This window comes from Nesoenas mayeri (assembly GCF_963082525.1).
Source record: "Nesoenas mayeri genome assembly, chromosome: 11".
Taxonomy (NCBI): Eukaryota; Metazoa; Chordata; class Aves; order Columbiformes; family Columbidae; genus Nesoenas; species Nesoenas mayeri.
Genome location: NC_137563.1, coordinates 807,330 through 828,059, shown reverse-complemented (window position 1 = coordinate 828,059; position 20,730 = coordinate 807,330). Strand labels below are relative to the sequence as shown.

Sequence of the window (20,730 nt, the reverse complement as noted above, 5' to 3'; positions counted from 1 at the left end):
GCAGCACGGAACAGAAACAGCTCAAACCCAGGAAGGAATGCATAGAAATGGAGAACAAAAATGAATTATATCAACTCTTCACTCTGACCTTAAAAAGGAGTCCGACCCGCTTTGCCCATTGTCACGTCCAGGCGGCAAGAGCGCGCGCTGGGGTTTGGGTTTACACACCGCATGGTGTGTAGCACAGCTGGTGTCCAATGCCAAACAGGCGGCATGAGCTCCAGGTGTGGGCAAAGCGTCCTCACCTGCCCTTCATCTCCAAGGAAAGTAGATTACATTTCACAAAAGCCAACGCATGGCCTAGATTGTCCCCATCAAATTTCATGGGTCAGAAGCAGCAGGTATGTATCTGCTGCTGGTCAACAGTCACTGAAATGATGATGTCCATCTGAGCATCACTCAGTGACTCAGAAAACACGTTGAGATTCTCCCCAGTTCATTCTCAAAGTCCAAGAACCCAAACTTCCAGAAACGATCTTACAGAAGTACCACTAACCTGCCACCGACAGATGTCAAACAGAACAAGTTAAACAGCGTTCACAGGCATATTTTAGATAAGAATGCCTGGGCTTTAACCCATGGAACAGTTTTGAACTGCTGCACCCCAAAACTGACGCTCACACCTCCAGACAGATGCGTGTTTGGGCATCCCAGGCACAGAACACAAAGCCCAGCTCAGTCTGGGCCCGTTGTTCACAACCAGCTGGTGAGTGTGCCAGGGCCAGCGCTTCAACTTAAATCAGCTGGCCAGAGCAACTACACCGTGCGCCGGTGAGGCTGCCCACGTGGGGAGCAGGTTTAGATCCACGCCGGGATGAGTCAAAGGAACAGGGTTTTCATAGCAGTGGCACAACCTCTTCAAAACCGTACATCTCTGCTTTTAACAAAATTAACTTCGCTTGGCAAAATAAGAGCTCCTTTATGCTATTTCAAGATGGCTCATGTGGTTAGGACAGCGGGTGCTATTTTTACCCCGGCGTGCAAAGAAACCAAATCTGAAGTCTTAGCAGTGTGTGTTAGCAAAACCGGACACACGAAGCAGGAAGTGCCACTTCAACAACAGAAACAACAAGTCTACTTGTGCTGTTCTCAGACATTTGAAGAGGCGCTGACAGTTTCTTTGCAACACTGGCCATCCAGCCATTAACACCGCTGTACCGACTGTTGCTGCAAGTGCCTCGCGTGGATGCAAGCAGCGCCATACGGCGAGCGGCGCTGCCATGCGGGAAGCTCTGGTGCTTCTGAACCACAACCCTGACTCTGCCTGCCAGTGTAAAAAAAGATGCGAAAGCGGCTCTTTCTGTGTCTGCATATGGCTGCAAAGAGGACAAGAACAGCCTGCAGTGTGGCAGGAAAGCACAGAAACCATCTCACTGCGCTTGTCACCCAGCGAGCCCCTACCCCAGGATCATCCCTGCACTTGGCTTCGTGTTGGCTCTTTCCACCTCCGCGTGCTGCAACCTTAAAGTCGTTACCCATGATAGTTAATCAAGGATGAGATACTGAATATGATTCCGACTACTTGATGGCTTTACCTGGGGAAAAGCCAGCGGAGAGGGGCAGCAGGGCCATCCCCTGCACACCGCGGCTGCCCGCCCGGGAGCCACGAGCGCCCTGAGCTCCCCCTGCAACGGCCCCAGCGCAACAGGGCACACGCGCTTCTGGGGCAGCTCCTGACCGCAGGATTCACCCCCTCACGGAAGGGAATTATTCAAGGGTTGGAAATTAAGTAATAAGAATATCCACAGAGACAGAAATCAAGAACATCTTTCAGAAATAACTTCTCACATAGAGGGAACAACTCTATGGCACCATTGCTGTCTTGACCAAGAAGCTGATTTCCATCCCTTTTTGCAATGACAATGAACAGAGATGCTCTTCCACACGGTGCAAGACACCAAGACACCCCATGCCAGCCAATATATTTGGCGTTCTTTAGGGGGTGCAGGCGTGCACCTCGCGTTCAATCTCCCATACACAAACACACCACTCGTGTACGGTCAAGCCTATGGAAGGGACCGCACCGTCCAACCTGCACTGATGCACAGTCAATGTGCTGCCCACCGTGTCTGAGCGGGGGACTCTACAAATAAGGTGAACTATTCACGTCAAAACCAAAAAAAGGCTGTTTCCTTCCTTTTCTCTCCTCACCAAAGCTCGACCGGGGATAAATTCAGAACACTTCATGGAGCGGCTCAAAGACCCCGATGGCTCGGCTTTGATAAGGAGCTTTGACTGTGCAAGGTTTCCAAAGCAGCGTTTGGAGTTCAGCGTGTGGCACCGCAGAGCTCGGCTCTGGGGACCCCAGCGGTCCCTTCTGCCCTCAAAAACCTGTGCTCTGACATTTTCCTCAAGTTGCTGCGCTCGGCCAAGGCAGAGCAAAGCAAACAATGCGCTGCCAGCGGGTGAAACCATCATTTCCACAGCTCTCAAGGTGCAGGCTTTGCCATCATAGAGATGCGTAGGGCAGGAACTGTTTCCGGGTGGAAACTGACAGGATACTGACACACAAGCCCAAAATGATTACAAAAATGTCTGCAAAAGCATATGAGAGTCAGGCACCACCCCAGCGCTGACGGCAGGGCTCTGAACGACTGCCAAAGGAGAACACGCAACCTAAAGGTGCAGCGTCACCGAAAAGGTTAGTTTGTTGCCGAAGTATCTACGCTGTGGGTGTTTTTGTACAAGGAACGGGACGGCGTTTCCGAAGGAGACGCGGAGCGGCTGCTGTGACCGGCACACCGCGCCCGCCGGCCGCTTCCCCGCGGGCTCTGCGGGCGCCGCTGCCGCAGCGCCGCTGCCGCCCCCCAGCCCGGCCCGCGGGCACAGCCGCTCCGGGGGCGGCGGGACCGGCCCCGCGCCCCGCTGGGATGCGGGTGCGCGCCGGGAGCGGGCGGCCCCGCCGCGGAGAGGCTGCCGGGCCGGGGATGGCGGCGCCGGCCCCTGCCCACCCCGCCCTCGCTGGGCTCGGGATGCCCGCCCGGGCCGCGCCGCCCGCCCCGCCGCCCCCGCGCAGCCCCGGCCCCGCCGCCGTCCCCGCCGTACCTTGGTGTAGAGCTCGGAGGCCGCCATGGCGCAGCGCGGGCGGGCGGCCCCTCTGCGGCAGCCGTTGGCGGGAGGAGGGAGGATGCTCAGGCGGCGGCCCGGGCGCGACGCGCCATGTTGCTACCTGGCGGGCGCGGGGCGGCCGCCGCTCTGTGCATTGTGGGAGCGGCGGGCGGCGCTGCCTCCCACCGGCGGGCGGCTGCCCGGAGCGCAGCGGCCGCGGGCACCTGTTCGCCCGCCCCCCTCCGCCGCCGCGCCGCGGGGGCGCGCGCGGGCTGCACCGAGGGCGCGGGACACAACGGCAGCGCGGGCGGACCCGCGGCGCCCCCCGCTCAGCCGCTCCGGCCGCGCTTCGTGCGAGACGCGCGTCCCTCCCTCCCCATCCCGCTTTCTCGTTGGTTTTCCGCTAGACCGAACCATCACCCATCTCGTTATGAAGCGCCGGGGCGCGGCGCCCACCCCCGCGGGCCCTGCGGCATCAGCAGCGCCGGACACCGCGCACGGTCGCTCCCTTTCCCACACGACTCCTGCTAACGCAGAGTATCCCGTGGGGTTCCCGTCCGCCTGCCCGCTGCCATCCTACCGCCTACAGTCGTTCCTATTGTGCGCTTCTGGAAATACTTCTCAGGTGTCAAGTTTTCCATCTTTTGTTTACTCTCCAATTCCGATCCCATCCTTCAAACTGTTCACCTCTAAAGATTGCACCTTTATCATTCAAACCACTACCAAAAACACTGAAGAGAACTGGGCCCAAACCAGTTCCTGCAATAAGCAAGTCCAGTTCTTACTAAGAAAGTAAGGAAGGTACACATCTCTGAATCAAAAGGGAATGAAAAGCATAATCCATCTTCTGGCTAAGTCTAGAGATGGCAGCTCATTTGCTTTGGCAATCATTAACTGGTGCTTTTTACAGCTCACATTATGGCAAGAGATCTTCAGACAGCACAACTGGAGCTATTACAATCCTGTATTTGCCCTTTTCACCTGGGAAGGCATCCCAACAGTCCAAGTGGTCCAAAATACAAACCCAGCTGGAAACAGTTATCTTTGCTTTATCATCTCTGAAAATCCCACTGTTGAGATATCAGCTCTGAACCAGTGGGCAGTGTGCGGGCTGCCCCGAAACTCCTGCTCGAAAATCACTCACCAACCAAGTAACAGCCAGAAATAAAATCCAGCTATCTTGAGCCCCCAATACACACTCCAAACAAACGCTATAATCCAGTTGTACTTTACTGCTGCTGCCTAAAGGAAAAGAGATGGACAATAGCACGCACAAATGAAAAATTAAAATAGGATGAAAATACAGAGCCTTACCTGGAGTTATATTACTAATGGATGCAGATGTATGGTCTCCACAGCTAGCAAACTGAGTTAGTAAATTCAGAAAGATTAAAAAAAATTTGCTGGGAGAGTTCAGAGTTGAAACTCCGATGAGAACTGAATTTAACGATCTCTTCCCGCCCACGTTCTGCCAGCACGTCCAGGATTATCAGCCGCGATTACCGTCCCATGCCGGGAGCCCGATCCCAGCCGCAGGACTGACGTTGTCCTGGTCCTACAGAAGCCCAGCGGATGGGTCCTGCCGACCGGCCCAGGTCAGGGTCAGGCCTCGGGCTGTTTGCAGAGCTGCGTTCCCTGTGCACGCTGGGCAGAACACAGACCTGCGCTGGCGCTACCCGTCATCCCGCATGTGCAACACCAGAGATCTGGGCTTCATTCTAGAGTGTGACCATCCACATTTAAAAGGCTTCATCTAAAAATCTGTATGTATGAACCACAGAAACCTCACTCTTGTTTTCAGAGGGACCTGAAGCCCCCTCTGTGTGCTGCTTCATATCTGATATTGAATACCCTTTCTTCAAAATTCTGAATTCAAAGACACTGGTTGTAGGTGTTTGCTTGGACTGCGATTACTGTATCGGCCATTCACAGTGAGCTCAGGAGCCAAATGTAATTATAAACCCCAGCAAAAAATAGATACCCGAGTCCAAAATATGCTACGATTTGACACAATTTGCATAAACCAGGATTTCAAATCTGTCATTAAGGACAGGAATTGGGGGCACTGAAAGCTGCCAAGAAGCAACCTGTTGGTAATGTATCTACATGGACTAGTTATTACTTTAACATGCATCTCCTGCAATGAGATGGCTGGCGAGATTTTCAACATCCTCATCTCGTATCACGCACAGCAGCTCTTCCAAAAGCTCATTTACGGCATGTCACGTCAGAGCATATATCCCACGGTATTCCAGCTGACAACGCTTGGCTGATGGAGGTGACTCAGTTCACATGCAGAGTTTCATACTGAATTTGAACCAAGTAATACATAAAGAAAGTAATCATTCTATGAATTGAGATGAGTCTATGAGTTTGTTTCAGAAGTGTCTACAAGGTATCTGTCCTATCTTTTACGTCTGTGTTCCGTTCACATCCATGGCACGTTCAACTGTGCGGAATCCCCTTCTCTGCCTGTTCTGCCGCTGTCGGGCTCTACCAAAGGAAAAAGGGAAACTATCAGAGGCACAGAAATCCTATCTATTGGTACCACAAGGAACACGGGACGGTTTCTGTGGCACCGTGGATGGGCCTACCCCCTACCCACTCCTTCAGAACAGCATCTGTACATTCAACACTGCCCATCCGTGTAACTGAGTGCACAAACAAAGCCAACAGAATTTGTAGGCTAACATCCTCCTCTTACCTTTCCCTTCATTCTCACAGTACAACAACTAGGGCTGGAGATTCAGCTGTGGAAAACAAGCAGGTCAGGCTCAGCTGGCACTGACTGAACAGTTACTAGTTAAGAACTCTGAAACAATGCAAGAGATACGTAGGAAGAGATAAAATTATGCACCATGCACATACCCTCCCAGCAACGTTTGGGATTCACTGCCAGGGCTTTTGGGCTTACAGAAAACAGGCAAACCCCCCATGCTGCAGTTCCCACGCAGAAAGCTTGCCTCAGCCCATCTATGCCTAGAGGAGGAAGACTTTTCTTGTCCCTAGAACGTCACACACATATTTTAATTTCAATTTATTAGCCAAGTTTTTTTCAACAGTATAAAAACCACCACACAGGAACAGACCTGAAGCTCAGAGAATCCACAGCTTCCACCTCTTGCCTTTCAGCATCCTTGTAATTTCAGGCATATCATTCAATTCCTAGAAAACGCTGTACATTTCAAACATCCAAGGCCTGTTTCTCAAGGAAGACTCTTACCATTGTTTTCTCCTTAAACCCAGCAAGGAACAACCTTACTACACTAATGCAGGCAGCAGACGCTGAATCCAGTCTCTGTGGAATGTTAATGACAGTTATCTGATTATTCTATAACATTGCCAAGGGAAGCCGACAGATTATCCAACCATATTCCTTTTCTAGTAAGAGCTACAATACTGTTCTGCAATTCAGTAAAAAAACTAAACCCAAGTGAAATGTGTTATTAGACAAAGTCAGAACCAAAAAGTCCTTCCCTCTTCCCATTTTAAACCAAAGTCAAATACGTATCCATCTGAAATTGGTGGAGGATTTGTCAATATTTTCCAAAGCAGTAACTAAACAAAATTTTGTGCCTGCTGTACATATGCAAGGAGATTTATCGGGAATATTTATCAAGCAGCATCTTGTCGTAACCATGATAAATTGCCTGAGAAAGACAGGGACCATTCAGTCACCTGCCCTGGAGGTTTCTGAAGCACATGGCCTGAGCTCAGGGCTCCGTGCCACTACTCCACAAACATTCATCTTCAAGGTAAATATTTAATGGCAATAAATGCTTTCAATACGCACAGGACTTTTCAGATTTGAGATTGCTCTGGGTCTGCCAATGCCAGAAAGGAGGATGAAAAAGCCCAAGAGTTGAGTGTGAAAGAGGCTGGTTCGCTTGTACTAAAGCAGGAACAATGAAACCACACGTTCAGCCCAACTCCAGCTTAAGTCAGAAAAACCAACCAACACACATTCGTCCCACCTGCGTGTGAGGCGCAGGGTACAGAGGGTGTCACTGCCACTTTGCTGATGGAGCTGTGCAAATATATCAAATGGATGTTGAAGCTGCGCGAAGGCCATCACCTACCTCACAGTCTGAACGGGAAACGAGTTGGGCTTCTTCCAGCATCCTGAGTTCTTGAAAATGGTGCATGTTCGGGCCAGTAGTCTATAGCAATGCAAACTCCTGTACGCCAAGCTAATTCACTCAGTGCAAGGGACCAAAACAATCACCTGTTACGGAGTTTTCAAACAATAAGCTTTAATTGCCTTATTAGAAAAATAAGCACTGAAATATATATAAATGTGATTACATTAAAGTAATTCTGTAGTCTAACATACTAGAAACCAAAGCCCAGTCGTGTTTTTAATCATACAGAGTAGCAAGATTTAGGGGTTAGAAATTTTCCATGGAGAATACCGAAGTGTGCAGAATCTTGTAGGAAACCACAGCAAAGACGAGACAAATCTACACATTGCAATAAAAACTAAGTAGATCAATTTATTCTGTATACTATACAATGTGTAAGTTTGTAGGGAACAATTGACATTTTTATCACCTTAACATCTTGACTGGGCGGAAATACGTCCAACAAAATGTACTTGTGTGGCTTTTACACAAACGCTGTCCTACTACATCCAGAACAATGAGAGGGAAGCCTCTGGTGCTACAGATTTGGGGACATAGCAGTGAAGTTGTCATTAGTTCACTTAACTATCTCGAATAAAACGTTCGTGCTATCTGCTCTTAGAAGCCTACGTGAGTACTACTCTAATAACTAAACACTATCTTTATAAAGGCAAGATATGAAAGGGACTGCCAGTCTACAGTGTGGACAGGTTTTCTTTGAAAAAGGTAATTATCAAATGGTAAAACTCATATAATACATTATGTACATAAGTTTGGATAGCTGAGTTATCTTGCTGGAATAAGCTGAAAGTAAGCATCGATTTGCAGTCACGTTTGATTTACTGTTAAGTGATTATTGGGCTTAAGTTTTATACAGTGTGCAGGATCAAAATAGCCGTGCCCGCTGCTGAGGTCTGTCAGATGTGAAGGCTCGTAATCGCTCTCTGACCTCGTTAGTATTACAGTACTTCACAGAGACACGGGGATAATATATTCATAGCTGGATCTGTAATCATCTTAAGAACTGCAAGTCACCGGGTGACCATAGGAAGAGCCTGTGCTGTCCAACCAGCAGCACAAGCCGAGGTGCAGTTGCAGTAAAGTGAGTGGAATGTCTACAATAGATGGCTATTTTTTAAACCTTCCCAAACAGGAGGAAAGCTCACCGTACACAAGCCCCGAACAGTGGCACCAGACAATGCACAGCAAGTCACCTTCAATTGTCCAAAATCTGCTTCAGGCCCAGTCCTATCAGTAAGTTTCATTTACACATACAAAAATAAACAGGGATTTTCACATTAGGACAAACATCTATAAAAAGCAGTTTGCTTCAATATATCCAGTTTCCTTGCTATTCTCCCAGCCCCATTTCTTACTTAAAGAAGGCAAGTAAGTCCATTTCTTCAACCTGTTCTGCAAAAATCACTTATTCTTTATAGTACTAGTGGAAGATAAGGAATAAGGACAGCCCTGACACAGCCCATTTCATTACTAGAAAAGGGCTCCACAGGCTTGGAAAGAATCAGGTTAACAATTTCACAGCTCTCTGGAACGAGCGGTTCCATAGACTCCGCTAGACTTTGCTCACATTCGGATCGAGTCAGGACCAAATGAAGATTTCCCACTTTCTCTGGACGGTTTTCTTGTGTTTGCCTTCAGCAGGGAGCACTGCGGAACACGCGAGCCAGGGCTCTTTCTGACTGGCAGTGCTTTATCTTGTAAGGCCTTGCTCAATATGCCAACACAAAACACATCCTTCTAAAAACATGCACCTTTAAGACTATTTTCTCCCCTAATACCCACAGTGGTGCTTTAATAGGCTGTTTCAGAACTTTAAAAAGTATTCAGGAAACTGGTATTTTTAAAGAGTTTCTTATATTCCCGAAGAATACCAAGGCTGTGGCTCCCTATAAAAATGAGTCATGTTATGGATCATATTGCACTTTTAATATTCTGATTTCACTGAACAAACATGCTTTTAAAGGCGGGAAGTTACCTGTCCAATATCAAGTGTGTACTTTAGCCATCTAGTACTTACGACCTGCACCAGAAAGATGAACTGACATTCATTCCTTTTTTCTGATACGAAAAGTGACCTATTTCTCAACAGGTCATTACATAAACACCATTGCCAGTTCTTTGTTTCCCCCAGGCCAGTGAGGGGCTGCTGCGTAAGAGAACATGAGTTAGTTTACCACCACTTCAGAAATTAAAAATACAGAAAATTATACTCTTCCGCTTCCACAAGTTAAAACAGCCCAAAGACAATTGCGTATCAACCTTCGCAAGCCCAGATCTGGAGTCTGCCACACACAAGACTCTGCAGAACGTCATCAGAGCATTTCACCTTTAAAAGCTTAAAGAGCTGCTGAGCAGAAAGGGCACTGGCCTCCAATAGGGGTGCAAATTCCAGGTTTCATCTGAATGATGGACATTGTTGTAAAACAAAATACACAACCACAAAAGCACAAGGCTGAGCCAAGTGTCAATTTCAGTGTTTCACAGATCTCAGGTACTCAGTTTTTACTTTCAGTAGCAAGATCCTGGGCTCTTAGTTTCAGGACAAGACTTTGAAAGATACAGAATCACTTGTGCTTTGATTGGCACATTATCTGCTTTTTAAAATGTAAAACTAAGACGTTTGCAAAAGGTTGTGCAAAACTATTGTATTTACAAAAATGGCACAAGAGTGAATTCAACAGTCTATGCACATGCACACTTCATTCACATCTTCAACAAAAGTCTGTCCTAAGCTACGGAACTGAAAAGAATACCAGCTTCAACAGGCAGTTGTCAACAAGCACTAGGTTCACAAGAGTTACACCAGAATGGGCAAATATTGCCCAAGTAAAAACTCTATTGTTAAAGCTGAAACAGGTTTAAGGCCGTTCAAGTTCAAAAGCAGAAACAAAATTCAATCAGAGACCTGTCTTGGTTTTATACATGCTTTACCATCTAGCAACTTGTGGTTTAAATCTCTATTTTGGACAACAAACCCAAACACAGAAGAAAAACCCAACACAACTGGAGGTTATATTAAATACAAATATGCTGTAATTAAGATGAAATAACAAAAGCAGAAACATTGTAAGTTGTAAAACTTGCGATGTCACTTGCTGGAACCAGTCCTACACTAGGAAATGGGCAATATGTACATTTTCAAGTAGATTACAGAGCTCTAACCAAACTTAGCCTTTTTAATCAGTGCATTGTTCTCAGCTAGTCCAAATACTACGTTTTACTCTTAACAGTACTCCCTTACAATAGCAGCACATGCTACCGCTACCTGCAAAGCTGTCAGTCTCATGACTTAGTGTAAGAAAGGAAAAATGGGGGATGTGAGGGTGAGAAATAACTATTAAGGAGAAATAACAGGAATGAGAATAATCATGCAGTTCGGCTGCTCTCGTCAGCCAGCCAGCTTGCTAGCAACTAGAGACGGTTTCCGCTGGGGAAGATCCTGTGGAGTAGGAATATGGTCACCAGTGACTTCTGTCTTGTCAGGAGCTGCGGTGGGCAGTTGCTTATTCTTCATCTTTGCTTTAGCCATGTTGTAATCTCCGGAATCAAAGTATTTTTGCTAGAAGACAAAAGACACATATATTTAAAAGCCTCGAGTTTTACCAGATGCATACACTGAATTACACCGTTAAATAGTTTCTTTAAATTTTAAAAACAGCTATAGAATCTTCCTGATTTGGCAAAGCAGCTCTATGTCGACTCAAGAAAAAAACCTTCTCAGGACTATGAAGCACAGATACACTCATAGCATTAGGTAAATACACATTAAAGATTCTACATATACCATTAAACTCACATCATACACGAGCATCATTTTTGCCCGGGTTTTCCCAAGAGCTCTGGTCTCCCACAGGTGAAACCTCAGCGTCTGTAAATGCTGTTGCAGTGAACAAGTTCCACTGCACAGAACAAGGAACCACTGCATGAGCTAAAGCTGGAGAGCGGAGCCTGCTCCATCACACCAGATCAAAGCAGCATGAACCAGTGCACTAGCAACAAAACCTCGTCTGCATACATTAAAACATGGAAACCTCTGCCCCTGTAGTTCCCAAAGCAATTATTTAGCAAAGTCAAATGTACTGTGCGGTCCTTCTGAAAAGCACTGTGCGACGGAAATTCTTACTCCACAGCCCAGGTTTCTTCTGAATACAAAAGCGAATACATTGAGTTTCCATTTCTAAAACAGTGTTCCTTAATATTTCACCAAATTTTTAATAGTATTACTTTTAACAGTGCTTTATTTGTTGTCAGGTTTCTCAAAATATTAAGTTATCTATGGATGTTAAAGCCAAACGACTTATGATTTATCTGCATCATGGTAAGATGAGGCACAGGATTTCATCCAAGCTCTGTGTCAAGTCTTCAACTGCTCACTGGCACATTTTGCAGGAAAAGTTGCATTTTGTTTGCACCTTTCTAAGGGGTCTGCCAGTAAGGCACTTGTAACCCACTGTTCTCAACAGATTGTCTCATGAGGCCAAAAAACTTCTAGATTCATGACGAAGACTTACACTAGCAGCTGCTGCTTAACATCAATCATCTCTGAAGAGAACAGTCCGTAGGTAGGTTTATATAGCCTTATTCCTCAGTCAGCTGAACAACAGTCACCACTACATGCTACGTTTAAGTGCTTCCAGGCAATATATTCTACCATACTCTTTATTTGGCATTAGTACTAACCAGCTGCAAAATGTTCACTGGCAGCAGTTGTTAGAGAGAAGTAATCTGCAGATCTGACTTAACAGGCCTCTCCCTAACGGGCGGGGAAGGTTGTTTAGGCAGGGCCTCCCGAAGAAGGCTTGAAGTGTTTCCTGCTAGAGCCTTCAAGTCACCCAGCCTGGTTTGCCCATGCAGCCAGCAGTGTATCTGAAACACACACTTCCATTCATAAACCTTCCCAATTCAATCCTTTCGACAGCATAATGCCTGTTTACAGCACAGTGTGCTAACGATGCACCTGCAGAGCAGAGCTCAAGTTAGAACAATCTGATTTGAAAAAGGCTTTTATAACTTGCCTTTCAAGACTGAAGCAACCGAAAGAAACTTTTAAACAGCATCTAGATAATAACAGAATGGCTCAATCTTTCAATGTGCTACTGCTGTTAACAGATACCTATGTCTGTTTCTCCAAATATATAGGAAATACCTGTATATACAGGCAATAGCTATTTCCTATTTCTCCAAACCGACCCCCCCTCCAGGAGTGTGGTGTAGCATGGTTCTCAGCTGCTGTTACTCTGGAGAAAGTGCCAGCAATGGTGAGGGCACCCAACGTGGAACATTGCTGGAGGGCAGATCTCAACGCGCAGAGCACGTCCTAGCTGCCAAACCAAAGACTACAGGCATTCAGAACAATATCTGAGAAAACCTACCATCCTTCATACATTAGAATATCAGCTCCTTTCCCCTTTGACTTATTCCTGTGTTTTGCTCTGCTTTACTCCAGCTTCTCACAGATGGCCTGTATTCCATCATCCCCTTCAGACTGACTGTGTCTGTCCAGGTGCCTTCGTGTCACAAATACAATCGCAACACATACTCACTATCCTCACTCTATTTAAAACCTCAGCAATCCAGGCAGCCTGAAGTAAGCCAGGCTTCTGCATCACCTAACGATGCTTCCTCATTTGAGACACTGAGCACACCAAATGAAAATAAGAAAAATAGAACGGAAGAAAGTTATTACCACCACATCAGGAGTGGAGAACCAACCAAGACAGATTATGAATTGGAATCCGCAACTTTACGCCCTCTTTCGTCGAAGTAGCAAAATCCCAAACTCAGTCAATTAGGATCCCCACTGGTCTCCCTCTGCTCAATTTTGAAAATACAGGCTGCAACAACTTTTGCATTCAATAGTGCAATAGTGCTGTAATCAAGATGAAGACATTGTGCAGACTGTTTTGTTGGTTGTGATTTCTCCTCACATTTGCACGGAGTGCAAGCTGTTGTAACTGCTGGATAGGCACCAACCTTAGGGAACAGATGCTTGTCTGTTTTCCTGAATTATCATCCAACACGCTCACCTTCTCCCTTCTGTGTCCACACAGTGAACCCCCTGAAGCCTCACTTAGGTTGCATTCAGTTTTGTATTTGGGAACACCAAACAGCATAACTCACAAAAGGAATCGCCTGATCTACCAGCAGCCACTAACTGTGCTGCGTGTGCTCCGAGTCACCAGAGAAAGCCCATAAAAAACCTGCCAGCAGCAACAATTCCCAGGAGATGTTACCAGATAGCACAGAATCAGATCAGCATTGAACTCCAGCAGCTGGTTTGCGCGGAATTTATACTCGGGAGTCATTGCATGCACTCAAAGGGGCTAGACAAAAAAGTGTGACAGCAAGGAAAGCACCAGGAGAAGTAGTGATATACCAGGACTATTCCAACAACTGAGTTCCAGCATGCCTGAAAGGCATTACATAATCACTTTATGAATAATTAAATCAAAAAAACCCACAGTTGAATAACTAAGAAAATAAGAGACACTGGTTACATGTGGAACTATACCGAAATATGAACTCCCTCTTCATTCTTCTATCATCATTTTTTCGTTAGCGTATATATTCAGAATCACACCACTCCGAAGGCACTGATATCAGAAGGTGCCTGGTGTAACAGAGCAGACACTAAGCTTTCATGTGCTAAAAATACGAGTAATAAAAGTAGACATACATTTTAGGAACCTAAGAATGGGCAAGACAGGATCAGTACAAATCGGGGATGAGGTTCTGACCCTCTGTGCCTACTACCATGTTTTCGTGAAGTCTATCACAGCAGCACTGAGATGGTTTCTAAGTTTAATTCTTTCTAAAAAGTTCAGTGGAGCCATTGATGCTGTAAACAACCATCCTGCCAATCTGGTGTGTTCTGTGGAAACAAACTTCTCTTTCTTGTGCTTTCCCAAAGTTTAAATTTCTTAGCACTCTTCTACTCACGCACAGGCCTGTGGTGTGGAATAGTAATAATAAAAAGTAATCAAAAAAAATCATAGATATAGGAATTGTGGAATTTCTTGTCCATACCCTGTGGACAATAAAGAACTCACCCCTTTTTGAAGCCTCTTCCTCAAGAAGTCTGAGCCTCCTGGCTTCTGGCCCAGGTGAGGGTATCTTGCTTTCAATTTTGCTTCTTCGGCTTTTTCTGGGCTGATCACCTTATCTTCCATTTCCTGAAAGACAATTAGCAACACTGTAAATGAACTATAAAAGAATGAACTATTTACGCAGAATAACTTTGCAGGTAGCTCACCAACATGCCAACTGCTGCTACCAAATGAACAGATAGTTATTTGAATAGACTTTGGTATGCTCTCTCTTGGATATTGACAGCAACTGTGGGAGTTCAGCCTCCCATCTTAGATACCTTTCCTGGAGATGTGACTGAATCTAATTGATGCATTTCTCCCTCACAGTAGTCTGTACTAAAATTAAATTATTCCATTTCGGAAAAAAAACCAAAATCCCCCAAAGAAAACCCATTTTTTGTCCAAACAAGGGCTCCACCACCACCAAATACACATTGAAAGCCAGGCAAGAGCCACAGGGCTTCTTTCCCGTTTGATCGGGGAGGTGCAGACAGACCAGCACTTGCGTTGCCACAATCTGGTTCGCATGACTGCTCTGACAGCAACGTGTTGATACTCACTGTGAGATGGTGTGAAAGCAGCTCAGCCTCAAAACATGGCTGCTATCATATTAATAGCAACAATACTGGATTTCTCTATACGTGTCTAGAATTTTCGTAAAATTATGACGATGAAGGCAGTTGATAGTGCTTTCATATAAAATGTCTATTTTAAGAGCATACTTTAAAATGTGCATGTTCAAAGTAATCATTTGCAGATACTCTTTCAGCAAAAACTGCAATTTCTACATCCAGTATTTCAACCCTGCCCGCTACTTCACACTCTCTGTTCTGCTCCATGTAGCCATATGATGTATGAAGTACAAGTTCTTCTATTACATAACTTCTAAAGTATTTTCCATTCAAAATTCTCATTTTGCTACTTTCCAGTACTTGGCCAACACTGTCTGTGGTTTTTTGCATACAAACCATTGCTAGTTCAAGGAAAATACACTCTGATTTGCAATGACTACTGTAGTTCTTGAATTGTTATTATAATCTGAAGTCACGGAAAGACTTTTAGGTGGGAGAGAAGAGTTGAAACCAGGGAGATCTCATATTCACCTGTGACTAAGGTTTCATAGCCACTTGGAGCTACTCAGACAGCCCTTCTGCACTCTTTGCCATCCGTGCCATCATCCTTTGCATTGCATCAGTCAGTGTGACTGCATGTACTGCACATAAATCGCTTACAGAAATTAATTTGACCGAAAAATAACCTTTTATTTCCTTTTCCTTCTTGGGCCGTGTTTCAGTGGACAGGCTGGAGCACGAAGCAGCTGCGCACACGGGTGTCAGCACAGCAGCAGGGAGCTTCTCAAGCCAGACCCGCCAAAGAACCGGAGCCCCACACTAGCCTGACCCTGTGCTTTCCTATTCATGTCATAAAAGCTCGAAGTTCTAGAATATTCTTCATCTTTCTGGTAAAAAAAAAAACAGAAGCAAAGGTTATAACAGATTTAGTATATAACACTGTCTAGTTGCTCCACTGGGCCAAAACACCTCAAAGACGCCTTTGCACAACGCAGCGGGAATTTGAATTAACGCTCTACCAAGGGAAGACAAAAATTCACATAACAGTTTCAGAGAAACTTCTATGAAGACAGGAACAAATGCTTTTTATTAGACAAAAATACAGTTAGGCAATACAATGCACAATACAAATAAATACAAAGGGTGAAGTTTCCCTGCGCTACTGAAGATACATCTATGCTATTTCTCACTATATAACACCATACTAGCCAAGAACACAGTTTTAATGTGTCACCAAGATTCTTCTTCAGCTGCTGGTCCTCCTGTTGTGCTTTATTATCATGCTGACACCGACTGGATTTTCTCAAAAGCAATCCTTTCAGCTAAATATTTTCAACATCTAATGCTGAATCACTGGGTACTCATTGTTGAGCCAACGGACAAAGCATTTGAGGGGGCATGATTTGCCAATACTAACGAAGATAAAATAGTTTTTAAGAACAGTGGGCCAACAATAAATAGCTTACACAAATATGTATTTATGGTGCCTCAAAAGAGACATTTATGCAAACTCACAGGGCTGACATTACTGTACAGCAGCCAATCCAAACAAAAAATATTGGTTTACGCATCAGTGCAGCTGAAAAGGATACAGACTACGGGCACTTAGTCTTGACAACCAAGAGTGACGACTAAGACTCAAAAAACTACATAAGACAAATTAAAGAATTGCAATACAAAGACTTGGGGTGTCAAACAAAAGCAGCTGAAAATAAGATAACAGTTGTTCATGTAAAATAGCTGAGATGCAGAACTCCTTGCCAAAGGACCCAGGGGAAGAAAGGATCTAGCTGGGTTCAGAAAGCAACTCGGTGTGTTCACTTGTTGCTCAGGAGGGTTTTAATTCCCAGATTGTTGAGACCTGGGATAGTTTTCTGGGGAAGATCACTGCATGCATGTCCTGATCTTAGATTCTTCTGTGGGCCAGATGGTATCGAACACCCTGGAGATGTGTTGTTGTGCCACAAAAGCTTTAACCCAAGCCGGCAAGGCCATTCGTATATTTAAAACATTCCCTCTTGAGTTACAGAAGCAAGCACCAAGTGACTCACAAATGAGTGAGGGGGCAGAAATCAAGATACACCACGCTCTTCTTCCTAGTGACAACCACACAAAAGTTACAATTTTAGTTCTCTCCAGGAATCTGACATAGCTAATGAAGTCTGCTTACTTCATTAAAATTATCTACCAGGAAGGCAGCAGTTACCTAACTTATTTAAAGATAGCTTTTGCTTTTAATCTTTACAGAGGCACTAGCAGTGTAAAGCTCCATATCTGCTCAACAACTGAAGTGCATGGCTAAAGAAAGAGCCATCAGCCTCTTAAAACTCTGGTATGAAGAACTCATCCTCTTCAGCAAAAGACATCCGAGAAAATGTAAAGCAGAAAATGGGAAAAACATGACAACACAATTCTACAGCAAATCAATGTGGCAACAGCCAGTCCAGAAACAGAACGTGCTACCTCCAGCAGCTTCCTGAAAAATACAGGCTTTTAAGGCAAAAAGTCAGTCAACAAAGCATGCACTCCAATGTCAAAGGTTTCTTTGTTGCCGAACTTCCCCCTGCCACTATCCTGAGTGTTCACAGTCAGGAAACACTGGTCTTTGGGAAGTTTTCCATTTGTATCACTCTTGTTTAACACCTTTCTCGCCTATCACACACACAAGCTTCTTACAGCATGGTAGAAAAGTTCCAAAACCAGTTCTGAACATGAAAACGCTGCCTCCAAGTTCATTTGGGGGCTGCATTTTGTTAAGCATACATATGAGTAAGCACTGCAAAATGAGTTGTTTATATAAGTATCTCAGAGCTAAGCACCGAGCCAAGGTTCAATTTAGTCTACCCAAACAGTTTTAGTGAAGGTTAATACTGCAAAGCCATAAGAGCACCAATATCACACTATCTTAGCACAAACTCACAGAAAACAAAGTTTAATTTTATTGATGTCGTTGATTTGTCTCAAACACTTCGTCAGATTAAAACTAAATCAGCAGATCAGTAAGGGACTGCTGTCTCTCAGATAAAGGGTGACTTTTCCAAGCAGTGCATAAGCGCTGCACTTCAAGATTTCGGTCTAAAACTCGGCAAATCAGGCCCAGCCACCTGACCTCACTAGAACACACTAGAAGGCATCACAATAAACTCGCTACCACATGTTTCCCTATGCTCTTATTACAGAGCTATTCTAGGAGTGCTACACAGGCCAGGAATGTATTTTACAGGCTTTGCACAGGAGCGGTGTCTGCTCAGCAGTCCGCCTAACACGAATGTAGAGTCGAGCTGCAGAACACATGTATTTAAGAGTAGATTGCAGATCTGCCATGGAAGCTGGTTCTGATTACTGCACCTATTGAGGAGGTATCATTCCATATCAACCCCCAAAGCCCTACTTGCATGACTAACTCATATTACAAACTGTAAATTATTAAACAAACACTGGCAGCTGAGGCAGATCAAGCTTTCTCTTGTGGCGTCCTCCAGAGCAGTGCCTGCGTTTCATAACTGCTCCGGGTCAGAAATAGCTGTGAGATTGAACTGAGTCTACACAGCAATGACAGCACTAAAAACCAAATCGGATTCTTAAAGACACAGCCCACAGAGGGTCACCGCTGGCAGCATGCGGTCATCTCTGAACCCGAAACTATAGAAACATTCGATGACATAATAGCTCCATCAGCAGATAACCCAGACAATCCTTCTTTCTAAAACGCTTAAGCAGAACAGGCCAGGGCCACTGTGTTTTGGGTATTTCTCCTCCTAAGCAGTTCACGTTAAAAGCTGAAATGTTCTAAAAATAAGACACAAGTTTAGGCCCGGATTCCCGCCGCTCTGCAGCCGCTGCGGCCGGAGCCGAGACCGCGGCGGGAGCGGGGCCGGGCCCCCCGGGCAGCGGAGGCGCCGCCAGCCGCACAGGCCGGAGCGCGGCAGCGGGTACCAGCGAGCGGCCCCGAGCGAGCCGCCGACACGGTGCCGCCGCTCCCGCCAGCCCCGCCGGCGCCCTCCTGGCCGCTCCCCGCTCCGCCCCGGGCCCGTTCCGCCCCGGGCCCCGTTCCGCCCCGGGCCCCGATCCGCCTCGGGCCCCGTTCCGCCCCGGGCCCCGTTCCGCCCCGGGCCCCGTTCCGCCCCCGCCGGCAGAGCCGCCCGGCGCCCCCAGCGCGGCGGCGGAAGGGCCGGAGCTCCCCGGCCAGGGCGGCCGCTCGGAGGCTGCCGGCGCGGCCCGTAGGGCGGTCAGGCCCGAGGCGCTGCCCCGCGGGGCTCCCCGCGCTGCGGGCCGCACAGCCCCGGCGGCCCCGCTGCGCCTCGGCCGCGGATGGGGGCGGGAGAAGCCCCGCGGGTCTCCCGCTGCTCCTCGGCGCGGCCGCCGGCCACCCACCTTCTGCTCCTCGGCCGAGGCGGGCTCGGGGCTCTCGGCAGACATGGCGCCGCGGCAGCAGGACGGCGGGACCGGGCGGGACGGGGCGGGACGGGGGCGCGGCCGCGGCTCCTCCGCGCAGCGAGGCCACCGCCTCCCGCACAAGATGGCGGCCGCGGGCACGACGGGCCGCCGGCGGGACCACACTTCCGGCGGGACCGCACTTCCGCCGCCAAACGGCCGCGCTCCCCGCTTCCGCCTCCGACCCCTGACGTCACGTCCGCTGTGGGTGCACGGCGCCGCGGCGATCACGGAGCGCAGCCCGCGGCGGCGGCGGGAGGCGCGGACACACCGGCACGGCACGGCACGGCACGGCCCCACAGCACAGCACGGCACAGCCCGGCACAGCCCGGCCCCACAGCACAGCACAGCCCGGCACAGCACAGCACAGCACAGCCCGGCACAGCCCGGCCCGGCCCCCCAGCACAGCCCACCGCGTGCTGCTGCCGCCCCACAGCAGGGAAAGGACAAAAAACCCGTTGCCGCCGGGCTAAAATGGGTTATTTTGGCTACTTGTACCCATCAGAACGAGGATCCGAGTCCTCAGCGGCTTTACCTGAGGATCTCATTGGATTCGCAGGCAGCAGATCTCACAGACCCCCTTAAACGTGTCAGCAATGGGTATCAGTTCGGTGTTTCCTTCCCCTCAGCTGCCTTCCACCTGGCTCTCGGCAGAAAGAACCTCCCTCGGGCTCCTTTAAGAACATAAAGGAGGGCTCAAACAGCTCACGATTAATAGCTCACCTTTAGCGGTCCCTGAATATGAAGATTATGTGAACAATAAGGTATAGATTTTATAATGCTGAAGTGCGCATACACCCTCACTTTTCCCATACAAAATGTCGTTACCTTCCGCCGCTTTCCCGTGATTTTGCCTGCACAGGAGCAGAAGGAGCAAGGAGGGACGGGCCGTGACGGGCTTCGCGTGTTCAAGGGCCTGAAGACACTGAGCCAGGTCAGGAAAATCCGTCGAAACAGAAGCTGTAAAGTCAATGATTTTGCCACAGATCAATTTTACTAAGAGCCCCTCAAAACAGGAGTTGACAGTGTTGTTTTGAGCAGCTAAGAGATTCACCCAGAGATGGGGGTTGTGTGGCGGCACGTGTGTGCCCCTCGATCCAGAAGGGAGACAGCAGGGCAGGGTGTACATGACAATCATAGAAGGCATTAGAGTGGTTTTCTTCCCTAGTGACAGAAAATACAATGGTGGGTGTGTCACGTTTGCTTCCAGCAAAACCAGGGGAAAACGTAAAAAAAACCCACCAAAAATTAACAGAACAACACATAGAGGAACTATCATAAAAAGGATGAAGTTCCTAGATTTTGAAGGGAAGCGGAACAACAAAGCAGCGACAACAGAATGCAAACCTCAGGAATTTCTTTCAAATCCCTCAGGAAATCAGCACAAGCGAAGACAGTTTTGAGGATTCAGCGGTTCCTTAATGCAATTATTTCTTTAAGGGAACA

At 47.3% G+C, this 20,730-nt stretch overlaps 2 protein-coding genes across 2 annotated transcripts in view; both read right to left on the bottom strand.

Annotated features, from left to right (window-relative positions):
- MYO5A (myosin VA) overlaps positions 1-3,072 on the bottom strand; it is a gene marked incomplete at its 5' end in the record, with an annotated part of 80,208 nt that extends 77,136 nt beyond the window's left edge. The window contains one exon of the mRNA XM_080351161.1: positions 3,046-3,072. Within this exon, the coding sequence (XP_080207287.1) occupies positions 3,046-3,072 (27 nt within the window). The remainder of the gene's footprint in view (positions 1-3,045) is intronic.
- A 4,209-nt stretch (positions 3,073-7,281) lies between these two features.
- ARPP19 (cAMP regulated phosphoprotein 19) lies at positions 7,282-19,412 on the bottom strand. The gene is made up of 3 exons (XM_080351084.1): positions 19,225-19,412; positions 14,240-14,362; positions 7,282-10,749 (listed from the first exon to the last, which is right to left on the bottom strand). The coding sequence occupies exons 1-3, from the start codon at positions 19,267-19,269 to the stop codon at positions 10,579-10,581; spliced, it is 339 nt and encodes a 112-aa protein (XP_080207210.1). The 5' UTR covers positions 19,270-19,412; the 3' UTR covers positions 7,282-10,578.
- Between the last annotated feature and the right edge of the window lie 1,318 nt (positions 19,413-20,730).

Coding starts and splice junctions, on each gene's coding strand:
- ARPP19 (XM_080351084.1), bottom strand. CDS start 19,269: ATGTCTGCCGAGAGCCCCGAGCCCGCCTCGGCCGAGGAGCAGAAG. Junction 14,363..19,224: donor CCTCGGCCGAGGAGCAGAAG/GTGGGTGGCCGG, acceptor ATTGTCTTTCAG/GAAATGGAAGATAAGGTGAT. Junction 10,750..14,239: donor GGAAGAGGCTTCAAAAAGGG/GTGAGTTCTTTA, acceptor TTTGTCTTCTAG/CAAAAATACTTTGATTCCGG.